Raw genomic sequence first — 14,067 nt, 5'->3', positions numbered from 1 at the left:
TTCGGACTAAATTCAGCTCTAGCGTAAAAAATGGCTTTAGGTCAAACACTGATCCAAAGCCCCAAGATCACAAAGCAAACAGGCAGGTACTTGACTGGAAGTACAGTTCTTATCTGTAAAATTAAAATTGTGTTCTGGTGCTTTACCTTTAGGGAGCCTGAATTGTTTTTCTATATGTTGTTAAGAAGTAAAAAGCAGTAAATAAATGGAAGTGATTGAATTTTTCTTGTTTCTGGTCTTCAAAACTTTTTTTTTTTAGTTTCTACATAACAATCTGCTTGGTGCATTAATGAACAGATGAGTCTTATACAGAGTCACAAAATGACAGAATTTGAGCATGGTCACTTTCCTTTCATTTTCCTTTAAGTTGCTCATTGGTTGGCAAGAAAAAGCTACTTGTAATAAAGACATTTCCCAGGCTAAAAATTAACCTTGTAGGAGAACAGTTGGTCCATTATCTTGAGTGCATCTTTTCTAAACTAAGCATAGAAGAGAACCATTTTCAGAAGAGTACATTAAATTCTAGACACTGCTCCTGTTCATAACTGAAGCTATGAATATTAATTACCTGATTTAAAAATCAGCCCTTGATGCTTTGGAGGAGAAAAATGTCTTTTTATTTTTCACTTTCATATTTAGTGGATAATATATCAATTTTTGGCTGTCCAAATGTAATCAGGCCCCTTACTGAGCCCATCCCTGCCTCAGAGAATAAAGAAGTATTTGCCATGCTGTGCACTGTAGAAAGAGAGGCCTTTTTGGAATCAGTGGATAAACCACAGTGAATAGATAGAAGTCAATGCAAAGCAACTTTAAAATTAATTGTTATTGTACATATAAATTAGTATTGCTTTTTTTCTTAAATATCATGTTTTGTTGGTTGTTTTTTGGGGTTCTTTTCCCCAAGCTAATTCTTTGGTTTGAACCTCATCATCTTTTAGATATTCTAAAAACACAGAAAATTCTATAAAAGAATAAGAGCTGTTTGGTATTTTTTATCTTGTGAATAAAATGTCAAAAAAAGAAAATAACACTAATTTTTGTAAGCATTTGCTACTTATTAATATGGTGGGAATTGCACTTTCAGAATTCTTTTCACTGGTTATATTTGAAAAAAACTGAGACTATGAGCTCAGTGTCCTTATTTTACAGGGACCTCCTGGCGCAACGGGTGCTGAAGGCAGACAAGGTGAAAAAGGTGCAAAGGTAATAAACTGAAGATTTTTTTTTTTTTTTGAAGCATAGAAGTATAAACTATTTATAATGATGCACTGAGTGTGGAACTTTTCAAAATATGCTGTGTAGGTAATCTGTAAAATCCAAATTCAGACCCAGAATTCGTAGCAATATGTAGTGGAGTGGACCCAGCAGTGCAGGCCCAACACAGCTCACCTGTAACAAGCAAGGAGAGCCTGCTCTGCTGGCCCCACATCTCTCTGTGAAGAGACATTTCACTCAGGAAATCATCCTGTGCAGAACTCTGGCTTTTAAAAAGCACTTTGCCTCTTGTACATCCCTCCCGTGCCAAACGCAGTCAGCCCCCCTCTCTGACCTGGTCTGTTCTTTCCAGGGTGAACCTGGTGCAGAAGGGGCTCCTGGAAAAACAGGGCCAGTTGGTCCACAGGGACCTGCAGGAAAACCTGGCCCAGAGGGTCTCCGGGGCATTCCTGGCCCTGTGGTAAGTAACAGAGCACATCAGATTTCAGATGTTGCATTACCTGTATATACTCTGGTAAAGCCAGCTTCTTGTTTTTTCTAGGGAGAACAAGGTATGCCTGGAGCACCAGGTCAGGATGGCCCTCCTGGACCCCTGGTGAGCATCCTTTTCCCACATGTCAGTCATAGAGGCCTCCAAAAAACATCACCAAAAGATCTCTCTTCTAACATTTGAGAGCTTAAATATTCTGTTAAAATCTGGAGCTGAGTATATTAATGAACTATATGCCTGTATTAATGAACAAATGCACAGACTTCCTGTCGACTCAACAAGAACTTTGCAATGCATTGCTGCAACTCAGTTTTGGATTTTAAGAAAGTAAAGCTGATACATAAACATTTCTGAGGTTAGGTTTCCCTCCTTCCCCTGCCATCCTCCACACGAGATTGCTATCAGGAGTGTAAAGCCTGATTTGCAGTAGACACTGCACACAACACACTGCAGGTGGAAAGTCTGATTCTGCATTCCAAAAGCCTAAAAATTTCACATTTCATTCATGAATTATGTATTTGCCTAGGCTTTTGCATCTAGTGATATCCTGAAGTGGAGATGGAAAGCATAAGCACTGAATAATATTTTGTACATGAAACGTTATGGCATTTTCGAATATGTGCCAGGTGGAAAAGGTCTCTTATCACTCCTACCCATAGAAGAAGTTGTCCACTGCCACCAGGAGAGCAGTGGAGAGGAGACACAGACTTAGTGTGGCAGCTCTTCTCATGGGCACGTGTGCAGTGTGAGATTAACAGCCTCTGAAAAATTCATCTTTTGCACAGACACTGCATGGCCTGCATTTTTTACCTCATTCTATACAAGTTACACAAAACCAGCATTGCCATTCTTATACAGTCTAAAGATTTCTCAAATCAAGAATTTAGTTGACCCTCTGCTTCATAGGTTTCTATTCATACAACCCTTTTTAGATTTCTATTTATAAAGTAGTTTAAATACCACTGTAGCATCATTAAGATTTTTTAAAAATACATTTCAACTTCATCCTGGGCTCTAAATCACATCAATCACAACCATCAACCATTTAATGTGTACTTTGATGTGAACTGCCTTTAAGAACATTTCAAGAAAACATGATCTGGGCACGATGTTAAAATTTATTTTAACATTACTTCCCTTATTTGTACAGGGCCCACCTGGATTGCCTGGACTGAAGGGAGACCCAGGTTCCAAAGGAGAGAAGGTATGTTTTGCTAATTGGTTGTGTCTTTATAACTTCAGCCCAGCCTAAAATCTATATAAAATTAGCAGAAAGAAGCAGTAGAGTTTGTAACAGCAAGGTATAGACACATGCCTATCAAAATGCTTCCCACAGCCTTAATAGTCATCATGAAGTTTTAAGCCATAGCCAATATCCCAGAAACACCTAGAAAGAAAAAGATTACTGCTGTGTGGTAATCTATTGACCATGTGATCCTTGAGGTGAAAATCCCAAAGATATTGAAGTAAAGAGAACTGTCAGATTTACGAGAAAAAAGCAACTAGAAATAACGAGTATTGGCAATTTTTATTTTAAAAGAACAAAATATAAATATTTAACAGCTATAATACTTTCTTTTGAAATAATGGATTGGGACATCTGGGATAGCATTTTCCTATGGAGTCCCAACAATGTATGGTTGCTTGTGTATCAGAGAAAAACTGTAGAGAAAGAAACGTGAATATGGCTATGCCTTGTGAATGGCAGGTTTTGTTTATCTGCTTGGATCAGCTCTTTATGCAGCCATATCACATGTGGAGTTCTGTGAGATGCTGATAGCAGCTACATGTGACAACTGCTATGAAATTTGTACCCAGGGTACCTTGATTTCTGAACTGGTTTCAGCAAGGACTACCTTGCACTTAGATCTTTCACTGAATAAGCAGTCACAACTTGCAAATAATCTGAAAGTTGGAAAGACCATCTAACAACAATAAATACGCTTTTAGAATTATTTTTTCAGGTTGATTGTTGGCAGGCAACAGTGGTAACATGTGAAAGGGCTAATTGATGTGTTTGAAAAACACATTTACTTTAATGTATGCTAACTATATTTTCTTATATCTTGTTTAGGGACATCCTGGTTTGATTGGCCTGATTGGACCTCCAGGAGAACAGGGTGAAAAGGGTGATAGGGGTCTTCCTGGCCCACAGGGATCTCCTGGAGCCAAGGGTGACGCAGTGAGTACAACATACTTGTGTTTGCATTCAAGCTGCATGCAAGCAAGGAGTATGTAATTCCAGGCTTCCTTCTGAAAGACATAAAACTGTTATAAATATTTAACACCCAGAGTGTCGTGCAAGAGGTTAAAACTTTCTTAGGCATTGTACAAACTCAGCAAAATTAAACATCTTGAAATGAAATTACAGTGTTTGAGAAAATTAAGGAAACACATACAACCCAATATGCTCACAGAACAAGTTAGCAACAAGATAAAAGTAACAGCAGCAATCTCATCATGTTTACTAATTGCATTCCCCAAAGCAGCTCCCTCTCTTCTAGCTATTAAGCCATGGTTTTAGGGCACATGTAAAATGTGAGGTTTCCAAGCCAATCTGAAGAGGAACACAGCTGTGACAATCCACTGAGGTCAGTGTAAGAACAACTACAAGCCACTCAGATTGTCAGATAATATTTTAAACTTGCCAACTATTTTGGCATCTAGCACATGGCCTAACTCAAAACTCACCACAGGAGGACACTTAATGGGACTACCTTTTCATAGATATGATTTTTAACACAGTCCAGTATGTAGAATACTTTAGTTCTGTGCTTATTCTCTTATTCCTTTTTAGGGAATTTCTGGTCCTGCTGGTCCACTTGGACCCCCTGGTCCTCCTGGATTACCTGTAAGTAATTTCATCCAGCTCTCCTGTTCTAACCCCCCCAAGCTGTGTGCAATACACTCCAACCTGAGTTATGTGTTCTTGCCCATAGGGTCCCCAGGGTCCCAAAGGTTCCAAAGGATCCAGTGTGAGTAACTCTCCTCTATACCTTCTGCTCTTTTCCTTAGATTTTGTGTGTGTTATTTTTAAACGTTGTGTAGCATGGTCAACACTGCACTTCTTTCATTGCTCTGTAGGGTCCTGCTGGTCAGAAGGGTGACAGTGGCTTACCTGGTCCTCCTGGCCCTCCAGTAAGTAAGAATCCTTACCTGCATTACACTGACATGATGAACCTGTTTTGACAAGGGTAGAAAAGAACATTTGGGAACTAAAATATGAATGATTGTTTGAAAATTCATTTTTCAGGAAACAGATCCACCAGGCACAGAAATACTTATATGCACTGAAAAAGACAGAAGAAATGTAAAACAAAACAAAACAAAACAAAAATATATATATACCCCCCCAAACAAAGAAGCCCCTCATGCAATAATTATTTAAAGTGTTATATTGAAGTAGAGAAAACAGAACTCTACTGGTTTTTCTTCCTGTTACCATATTTATTTTTTATACCATAACAAACTAAAATGAGGAGTCCAAATCTAAGTGAAATATTTCAATTTCTTGAAATTAAATATTGTTTTCTAGACCTCAAGTGGAATTTTCAACTTTTTCATAGGAAACATCCAGAGTTTTCAATTTTCATAGAATATGTCTGTGCTTGACGGAATTAACAGAGATGCAGAGGCAACTGTGAGTCAGTTCTGCATGTCACTTTTGTGAGGGCAACACACTCTTCCCCAAAAAGCAATGTAGTGAGAACAGTTTAGAGCACAACAATGGTTTGGCCTTTTACAATTTCATTTTTTTTCAAGTTAATCAAAGCACATAGATATGAATCTAAAGGAAAAAAGGTGAAATAAAGAAATAAATGCCTTAAAGAAAGCCTATTCAAAGCATCTCCAAGTCACATTCTGTTTATTTTCTCTGCTGAAAAACTAACAGAAGACATAATTAGGTACGTTGTTTTCCACTTAGGGCCCTCCAGGTGAGGTAATCCAGCCACTGCCAATTCAGTCACCCAAGAAGACAAGAAGATCTCCTGACTATATGTTATCTGATGCTGGTGATAATATTCTGGATTATTCCGATGGCATGGAGGAGATCTTTGGCTCCCTGAATTCATTAAAGCAAGATATTGAGCACATGAAGTTTCCCATGGGCACTCAGAATAACCCAGCCCGGACCTGCAAAGATCTGCAGCTCTGCCACCCGGACTTCCCAGACGGTGAGTTCACATTGCACGGTGCAGGCCCAGAGCTTGGGCTCTGCCAGGGCACTCTGGCAGCGTTAATCCATTTTTGCTAGATGGTTCATATAGTTGCTCAACAAATACAGTCTCACTGAATCCATTTTTACAGGCAGAAAAGTTCCAAAATGTAATATGTTCTCTTGGAAAGAGTCAAAGTTCTTTAAATACATAACCCGATCTACTTTTCAAGTTAAAACCTTTGAAAGGGATGAACAAAAAGCAGTCGATGTTTTGAAAGGTGGGCTTTGCATTTCCAGGACACTCAAAACAGGAGTGTGATGAAAGAGCTTAGTATAACAAAATGAAACAGTATTAGTATTATATGAGATTTATGTTCAGTAATGATTCTCAAAAACTTTGCTAGTCTTTTAGCCCTGGAAGCAGTAATTTTCTCTACTGCATCAGCACTGTTTTTTCTAGATCAGCCAGCAAAGATGGGTGGAAGTTTCTTTGATACTGTTTAATGCTACCAAGTAGTAGTGTAATAAAATGCAAAGTAATATGAAGAGACCCAGTGTTCCTAAGAACTAGCTTGATTTTATTATTCTTTGTTGTTTTCTTCTTTTCCTTCTACATAATTTTACCCCTCTGAAAACGTTTAAATGAAAGCCAGCCTTCACTAAATTTTCATCCTTTCATAATTTTTTTCAATTGCAATGCATATTTTTCCCAGTTCAAAGCAATATTTTTTTCTGCATTTAAATGGGAGGGAAAATAGATTTTGACAGTTTAATAATATTTTATCGCTTTCACTCTAGATAGATAAGAACAGATGGTTGCCTTGAGGAGTAGTTAAGCAGTGTATGTGCTATATGAAAAGGACATATTTTACAATTCAGTACCCTCCATAATAAGGAATGGTTTTTACATTCACGTTCTTCATTTACCAGTATTTGTTTCTTCTTTAGAGCTGTCTTCATATAAAAGTAATCTTATTTTGGTTAAAATAAAAGCAAATGTGTTTATTAAAATTCAAAATTCTCCTGGGATAAGACTTACAGAAAAGAAAGACTGTTTTCAATATACAGCCTAAATCAACAGAACTGTTAAACCCCATAAATACTTTGTGCCCTATATTCAGAAGACAGAACTGAAGGGATTTGTCATTTCTCCTTGAAACCTCCACTGTTTGTTTGAAACTGGATTAGAACTGTAGTTGTCAGAAAGTCGTTTGCTGCCCTGTTTGTGAAACATCTGAAGATAAGAACCCTCATCACAGAAATCATCGTTCTAATTAGAATAGCAGATTTTAAAAAGCACTGACTGTGAATGGACCTTGGATAGGCTACAGCTCTTTTCATGCCCAGCCTTCACTGCTGTTGCAGCTTCATAACCCCGGAGTAAAAAGGTCTTTGCTCGAGGTGGATCCCTATCACTGGAAGTTTTAGGTGCTTGTGCCAGCTACAATCCCACCAAGCCCCATGAAGATGCCTTTGCATGCAGATAAGGATGCAAATCGCTCCAGATTTTGCTCTCTGACCTAAACCATTCAGATAAAATAACTTTCCTACAAACTTTGGAGGACCATTAGGTAGCAGTAAAGCCTGGTTCTTATGAATACCATTTCTACTGTATAAGGCAAATATTTTCTCATATGTCTTAGGGGAATATTGGATTGATCCTAACCAGGGCTGTTCTGGAGACTCCTTCAAAGTATACTGCAATTTCACAGCAGGTGGGGAAACTTGCATCTACCCAGATAAGAAATCTGAAGGAGTAAGTACCAATCTGTGTTTTCACTTGGCTGTTGACAGTTCCTACTATGCTGTTACAATGTTGAACTAAAAAGAATAATTACATTGCCACATTTTCATGTATCTGTTTTTCTAATTACATTTACATTTGCATATATTGGAATGGAGCGGTAAAATTGTACAGAGAGTTAACAAATACCATTTTCAACTTCAGATAGGGAAGCTATGCACCTGCTTGCTAACATTTCAGTACATTTCAGAATGCAACACAGCTGAGCAGCCACTTACATAACATGATCTAGTATTTATCACCTAAAAGCTAAACCTTCTCGTGTTTCTCTTGTGGGTTCATTTAAATCTATTCATTTATTCCTATGCAAAGTAGATGAAAAAGACTGTATTGATGCCTTAAGTTTTAGCATTCATATTTTCCAGATTCTTTACTGTATTAGTATGTAACTCTGAACTTCATATAAAGTGTTAGCAAGTTCTCTTCACAGCTTAGTTAGACAAAACAATCCTTTTCCAGCCCAAGAACCAAGGACACCATTGCAACTTCAGGCCCAAAAAGTATAAACAGTGAAATGACGAGAGCAGTCTAGGAGGATGGGACTTCATAACCTGAAGCTGTAATTGGACAATTGACCCCAATATGCAATTGACCCCAATATGTAAACGGACCAAAACTTAAAAAAAGTGTGAAAATTCGTGACTCAGACTCCAGCTTGGGTCCTGGGTAGAGCCACGGCCAGGCTCTTGTACTGCCCAAGGTGTATCTTTTGAAGGCCTTTTTCATAAATACCTACTTCATTCCTTTAACACTGTCTACCCTCTGTTCCAGGTAGCCTCTCTAGGCATCAGTATTAATAGTGTCCTTACTCACTGTTATAGATTATGTCTGCTGGGGCATATGGTGTAGAGGAAAGCTTTCTGAAATCTTGACTAAATTCCAGGGACCTGTTAGCATCAACACTGGTGAAAACTCATTTAGATACTCCATAGCAATAATTATACCAGCAGTTTATCTGGCTCTTTAAAGATTATGACCATCTCCCTCAAATAGAACTAACTCTCTCTTGGATTCCATTTGAAGGCATTCTCTACAAGAAAAACATTCTATTTTAGACCTTTAAAAGGTGGCTGAGATTTCAGGAAGAACCATTCTTTATTATCTGGTGTGATACTTGTCCCAGGTAATGTAAAACCTTCATATCTGTCAACATACGTTTCAACTACCTCTGTCTCTTCTGTTTGACCACACAGGTTAGAATTTCATCATGGCCAAAGGAGAATCCAGGATCTTGGTTTAGTGAATTCAAGAGAGGCAAACTTGTAAGTTGTCACTGCAATATAACTGTATTCACAAATCAGGTACATGTTTCCAGTGATCAGCAGATTACAGAGAATTTTATAAATATTTACATAATGAAAAGACCCCCAGCCTTTTTGCCCTAAATATTACAGCAGCTACGTGCCCTCTTGTCCCTGGATATCAGAAGCCTGGTCTGTATTGTCCCACAGTGATCCCAGTGGTCACCTGCACAGCTGGTGGTGAGGATCTGGCCTCTGGCAGAAACACCTCACCACCAAACCTTAGGAAAGCAGCTGGAGTACAGATCCCCCACCCCAGTCTAGGTAACTGGAAATATGCTGAGGCTGCAGACTGACTAACTTTATGATAAACTAAAAACGGATTACCAAACAGATTCTGCTGCTTTACACTATAAGGTAGGAGTAAGTATCTGTCTTTCCCAGTAGAACGAAGCTGAAATATGTAATTCTTCATCCTAAATATAATGCTACATCATGAAAATCTATTTACTGAGTCATAGCTGTATTGACCTTTAAAACTTCATAAAATGTTAGGTGTTGGTTGATATTGTTATTAAGGGCAGTTATATGGTTCTCTTTTGTCAAGAATAATTATGGTTTGCATTGTACCAAAGAAAACAGATAAATATTCATCTAACTTTTTATGTTTTCCAGCTTTCCTATTTGGATGTTGAAGGCAATTCCATTAATATGGTCCAAATGACATTCCTTAAACTACTGAGTGCCTCTGCCAGACAAAATTTCACTTACAACTGTCACCAGTCTGTAGCCTGGCACGACGCACCCTCTGACAGCTATGACAAAGCACTAAGGTTCTTAGGATCCAATGATGAAGAAATGTCTTATGACAACAATCCTTACATCAAAGCCCTCCATGATGGCTGCGCAGTAAGTAGTGCTTCAAAGAGTCTTTACAAAACCAACCTGTCATTCAAAGTAGAAATCAAAAAACAAAAAACTATTTTTTCATAGCTTTCTTCTGAGAAAATCTTTGTAAACACTTTACTTGTCACATACTGATTTTTAGTAGATTTTTAGCCACAGTACACTAGTGCCATATTCAATTTTCACCTATGTACCTAAAAAGAAATAACCACAAGCCAAGCAGTAGAAATGAAGAAACTTGGAATGGATGCAGGCTGTCAGCCTCACTGTGCTGAAAGCAGACTATCTGCTACTGTGGATGAGCACAGTATAAGGGAAGAGCAGAAACAAAAAAGATAATGAGAGGTGGGAGCCTATAAGCAGAATATATTTATACTAAAATTAAAGGTATACACAAACAGAGTATTTATTGAATACAGCAAAAACATGCATCACATAAGTCCTATGCATGTACCCAAACATAGTGAAATAATTTAATAGTTTAATATGTGACTTTGTATTTCCTTTTCTTGTTTTGTGTATTCAAAGCCAGTGAAGTTTGTGGATTTTACTTTTCAGAATCCTCCTTTAGCTAAAAATCCCCATAGGGGATGCATCAGCTCTCTGAGCACTCGCCTTTCAGGGTCTCTATGGACATAGCAACTGTTACCACTTCTCAGAAATAGAAGTCTCTATTTAACGCTTTGAAACAAAGACATCAAAAGAACAAGTGACAGGTGAAACCTCATTAATACTTATTTTGGGGTTTGATATAGGAGCATTCTGAAAGCAGTTTCTGAGAAGTCAGAGATACAGAATTGGAGACCTGAAAGTGCCAGGACATACACCTGGCTCCGAGGCAGAGATGCATCAGGAGGTACAAAGCACCTCGCCTCAGCAGTGAGACTCTAATGCACAACTGCTTCATGTCCGCCTTTCTATGCGCCTTGTATTTGCATTTTGCTTTTGTTATCCACAGAAGGTAAATGTAGAGCTCCAGAGAGAGCTGAAAGTTACAACTGTCACTCAACTGAGAACACTCAGGTGTGTCAGCTTGGATGCCCACCTGAACTCAAGACCCTGGTATAGCTGCAAGGGGTCTCCTATGTCTGCTGATAAGTGACGTGATGACTGGGCTGTGCGATACACAGAGGAGCTACAGAGCCTTCTTCAGGCAGCAAGGGTGTGCCTTCAAAGCTGGCTTCTAAGTGCAGCAGTTGGCAGTTCTTTCAGAATACTACTTTCTTCCCTGTCCAAACCGCTGCTCTAATATTTTGTCAGGCAGTTACAATATTTCTTCTTAGAAGTGGATCTTCTTTCTTTCAGAACTAATTAGTGATTTTTTTCACAGGGAAGATGTGCACTGCTGTGAGATTATTGTTTATTAAATAGTATAGACGTGAACTGAGAATTCTCTAAGAAATATGAAATATCTTAGATTATTTTTCTTTTGTAGGCATACTTCAGTAAGTAAAAGATGTATAGGCCATTTTCCAGCTAAAAACAAAACATTCCATATCACATTTTTAAAATGAAATCATAAGAAAACATAAGATTTAGGGTTTGCAATATCTGGTGCATGACAGGGCAATAATTTAAAAATTCTATGCTTCAGAGATAAACTACAAAGATCTACAGCACATGTTAAATGCTCAGATTTATGACAGTTTGGGTTTTTTTCTTCTTTTTTTAACAGTCACGAAAGGGCTATGCAAAGACGGTGCTGGAAATCAACACGCCCAAAATAGACCAAGTGCCCATAGTTGATGTGATGATCAATGACTTTGGTGATCAGAACCAGAAGTTTGGATTTGAGGTCGGTCCTGTCTGCTTCCTTGGTTAAGCTTAAGACAAAATCAGATCAACACAAATGTTGCACTTTGGTGCTACCAACCCACTTCACGCCACATGCAAGTTTTGAATAAGGATGGCATAGAAAATGTCTTGCTGTGTATGTATGTCTTATCTAGAAAGTAAATGTTGCCCTTGTAGGGCCAGAATCACATGACTTAAACTTATTTTGCAAAGATGCTGTGGCACAGACAGACAACATAGGGTTCACTTCAGGAACACCCCCTTTTGGATTCCTTTGGTGCTGTAAAAAACCAACGACAATGGTGCTCCTTCCATTACAACAAAGAGGTGTTTAGAAAGTGTTTAATATAAACTGTAATTATTCTATGTACAGTACTATACTGTGATTTCTCTGTCCACTTCCAAAACTTGCATGTGTCTCTGAATTGCATCTGGCTCTTATTTTACAACTACAAACTACATTGTCAATACTGTGTATGTATTCTGGAAAAAATAAAACTGTAATTGCCAGTGAAGCCAATTCCATTTCTGATTAATAATAAAATCCCTTTGTATATATTGTTGTTGAAGAGCTTTGTTATTTGAAGTTGCCAGTAAAATTAAGGTGGCAAAACTGGAAGATCTTGAGGAGCAGCACACACAAACAACTCCTTTCTGCTGATATCACTCTGTGAATTTAGATAATGAAATTAAAGCACTTTCAAAGGTGCTGTGTTCCATGGTGCTATACCTCAGACTTTTTATTTTCTATTCTAATTCCATAATTTCATAAGATAACTGTATATACCTAAAATAAACAAGTTTATATTTTTGGGTGGGGAAAATATGTAAGAAAAGACCCAAACTTCTGGGTAAGAGAACTGTTTAAAATCTGTGAAATAAATTAGTCAAATAGCTTTCTTTTTTTTTTTTTTTTTTTCCCCTTCCTTTTTTTTTTTTTCTTTTTTCTTTTTTTTCTTTTTTTCTTTTTTTTTTTTTTTTTTATCTCATCTGGATTTGTTTCTATTGTGCTTATTTGGGCTACGTAAATATAAAAACTGGATTTGAAACAGTTATTTATGGATTTTAGCAATGTTTACTTAGATGTTTATGTAAGCAATGATGGATGTTTGCTTCCTGAACTGGATCCTAAAAGTTTCACAAAACAGTCTATACAATATTTGCCCGTCCCATTAATATGAATTATTTTTCTTCCTGTTACTCCACCTGAAGGCCAGGGATGCAATATGTCTAGGTCATGTGATTCTACACAGTTGCTAAGCAACATAGGAGGGACTGCTTCCTAAAGAGCTGTCTTCAACCCAAACTCTTACAATTCACTATTCAAAGCCCACCAAAAAAACATGTTGGTTTGGCCTTCCCTCTGAACATTTTATTCAGGTAGTTGGAAGTAGAAATTACATTTTAGCTTTACAACACAAATCCTTTTGTAATTATTTTTCATAATATATGTAAGACTTGAAAAGAAATGTTTGTTTCTATTTCTTATAAATTGTTAAATTAAATAGTACTAGTTTCTGCTGGCTCGTTTCCAACTGGTATTTTCTTATGCACGTTTATACATGTAAAAGTGGGATTCCAAAAGTCAACTTCTTGCTGTTCATATTTTCTTTTATTTTTGAACCAAAGTTTGTAACTGACACCTCAAAGAGGGAAATACAAATTTTATTAATAAAATCAAGTCTTGTTTATCTGGATTGATCATTCTCTTATTTCAATGTCCAAAACTCACCCACTGGCATTACTGTAACTTCATTCTGCTTCCAGACCATCCAGGCTCAAAAAACCACAAATGTTACTTTATGTCCTGGCAAGCACTGGGCAACAGCACTGGGAAGAGAAGTGTTAACAGAGAGGGTGCTGATCTGGCCATTGCAGTAGGCAGCAGGGATAAGTTCACCCCTAGTTGGTATGGATTTGTAGCTCCAGATAACACCATCAAACACAAGACAGGAGCCTGATACTCCTTCCCCAGCCACTCACAACCTACAGTGACTGTCCATTCCTCAATCTTGTGCTTATCCTTGTAGGACTCCACTGGGTAGGCAAATGACCCTGTTGATTAATAGGAAAAGGAAGACAAGAGCAAGACCAAGACTTGGAAAGCAGCCAAACACAAAATGTCCAGCACCTTGTTTTAGACTGTGGAACCAGAACCAGTGATAGGTCCAATGACATGACATATGCCCCCTTCTCCAAAAAACCTTCTCTTTTTAATCTGCTGCCTCTTCTTTATTAACTCTGCCTATGTCTAAGTGAGATGTGAGGGCAGCTGCAATAAGTTTGGCAGAGAAGCAGCCACTTTGTCCTGCTCAAGGGGGCTGGGTTAAGTTAGGAGCTATCTAAAAAAAATCTCCTTGGCTGAGTACCTTAGGGTAAAAATTAAAGATGGTTGTGGTTTAGCAGAATCAGAATTAGTCTGCAGCAGAATGTTGTTTCTAAGAATGCAATGATG

At 37.9% G+C, this 14,067-nt stretch overlaps 1 protein-coding gene across 4 annotated transcripts in view; it reads left to right on the top strand.

The window, feature by feature from the left end:
• COL11A1 (collagen type XI alpha 1 chain) overlaps positions 1-12,489 on the top strand; it is a 129,818-nt gene extending 117,329 nt beyond the window's left edge. For all 4 annotated transcript variants that reach the window (XM_040072551.2, XM_040072553.2, XM_040072552.2 and 1 more), the window contains 13 exons: positions 1,153-1,206; positions 1,571-1,678; positions 1,760-1,813; positions 2,859-2,912; positions 3,783-3,890; positions 4,506-4,559; positions 4,648-4,683; positions 4,793-4,846; positions 5,634-5,883; positions 7,511-7,623; positions 8,865-8,933; positions 9,588-9,821; positions 11,494-12,489. In XM_040072551.2, coding sequence (XP_039928485.1) covers positions 1,153-1,206; positions 1,571-1,678; positions 1,760-1,813; positions 2,859-2,912; positions 3,783-3,890; positions 4,506-4,559; positions 4,648-4,683; positions 4,793-4,846; positions 5,634-5,883; positions 7,511-7,623; positions 8,865-8,933; positions 9,588-9,821; positions 11,494-11,640 — 1,335 coding nt within the window. In that variant the 3' untranslated portion in view covers positions 11,641-12,489. The remainder of the gene's footprint in view (positions 1-1,152; positions 1,207-1,570; positions 1,679-1,759; positions 1,814-2,858; positions 2,913-3,782; positions 3,891-4,505; positions 4,560-4,647; positions 4,684-4,792; positions 4,847-5,633; positions 5,884-7,510; positions 7,624-8,864; positions 8,934-9,587; positions 9,822-11,493) is intronic.
• The last annotated feature ends 1,578 nt before the right edge of the window (positions 12,490-14,067 follow it).

Source organism: Hirundo rustica, chromosome 9, assembly GCF_015227805.2.
Source record: "Hirundo rustica isolate bHirRus1 chromosome 9, bHirRus1.pri.v3, whole genome shotgun sequence".
Lineage (NCBI taxonomy): Eukaryota > Metazoa > Chordata > Aves > Passeriformes > Hirundinidae > Hirundo > Hirundo rustica.
This window is presented reverse-complemented; position numbering and strand designations above follow the sequence as displayed.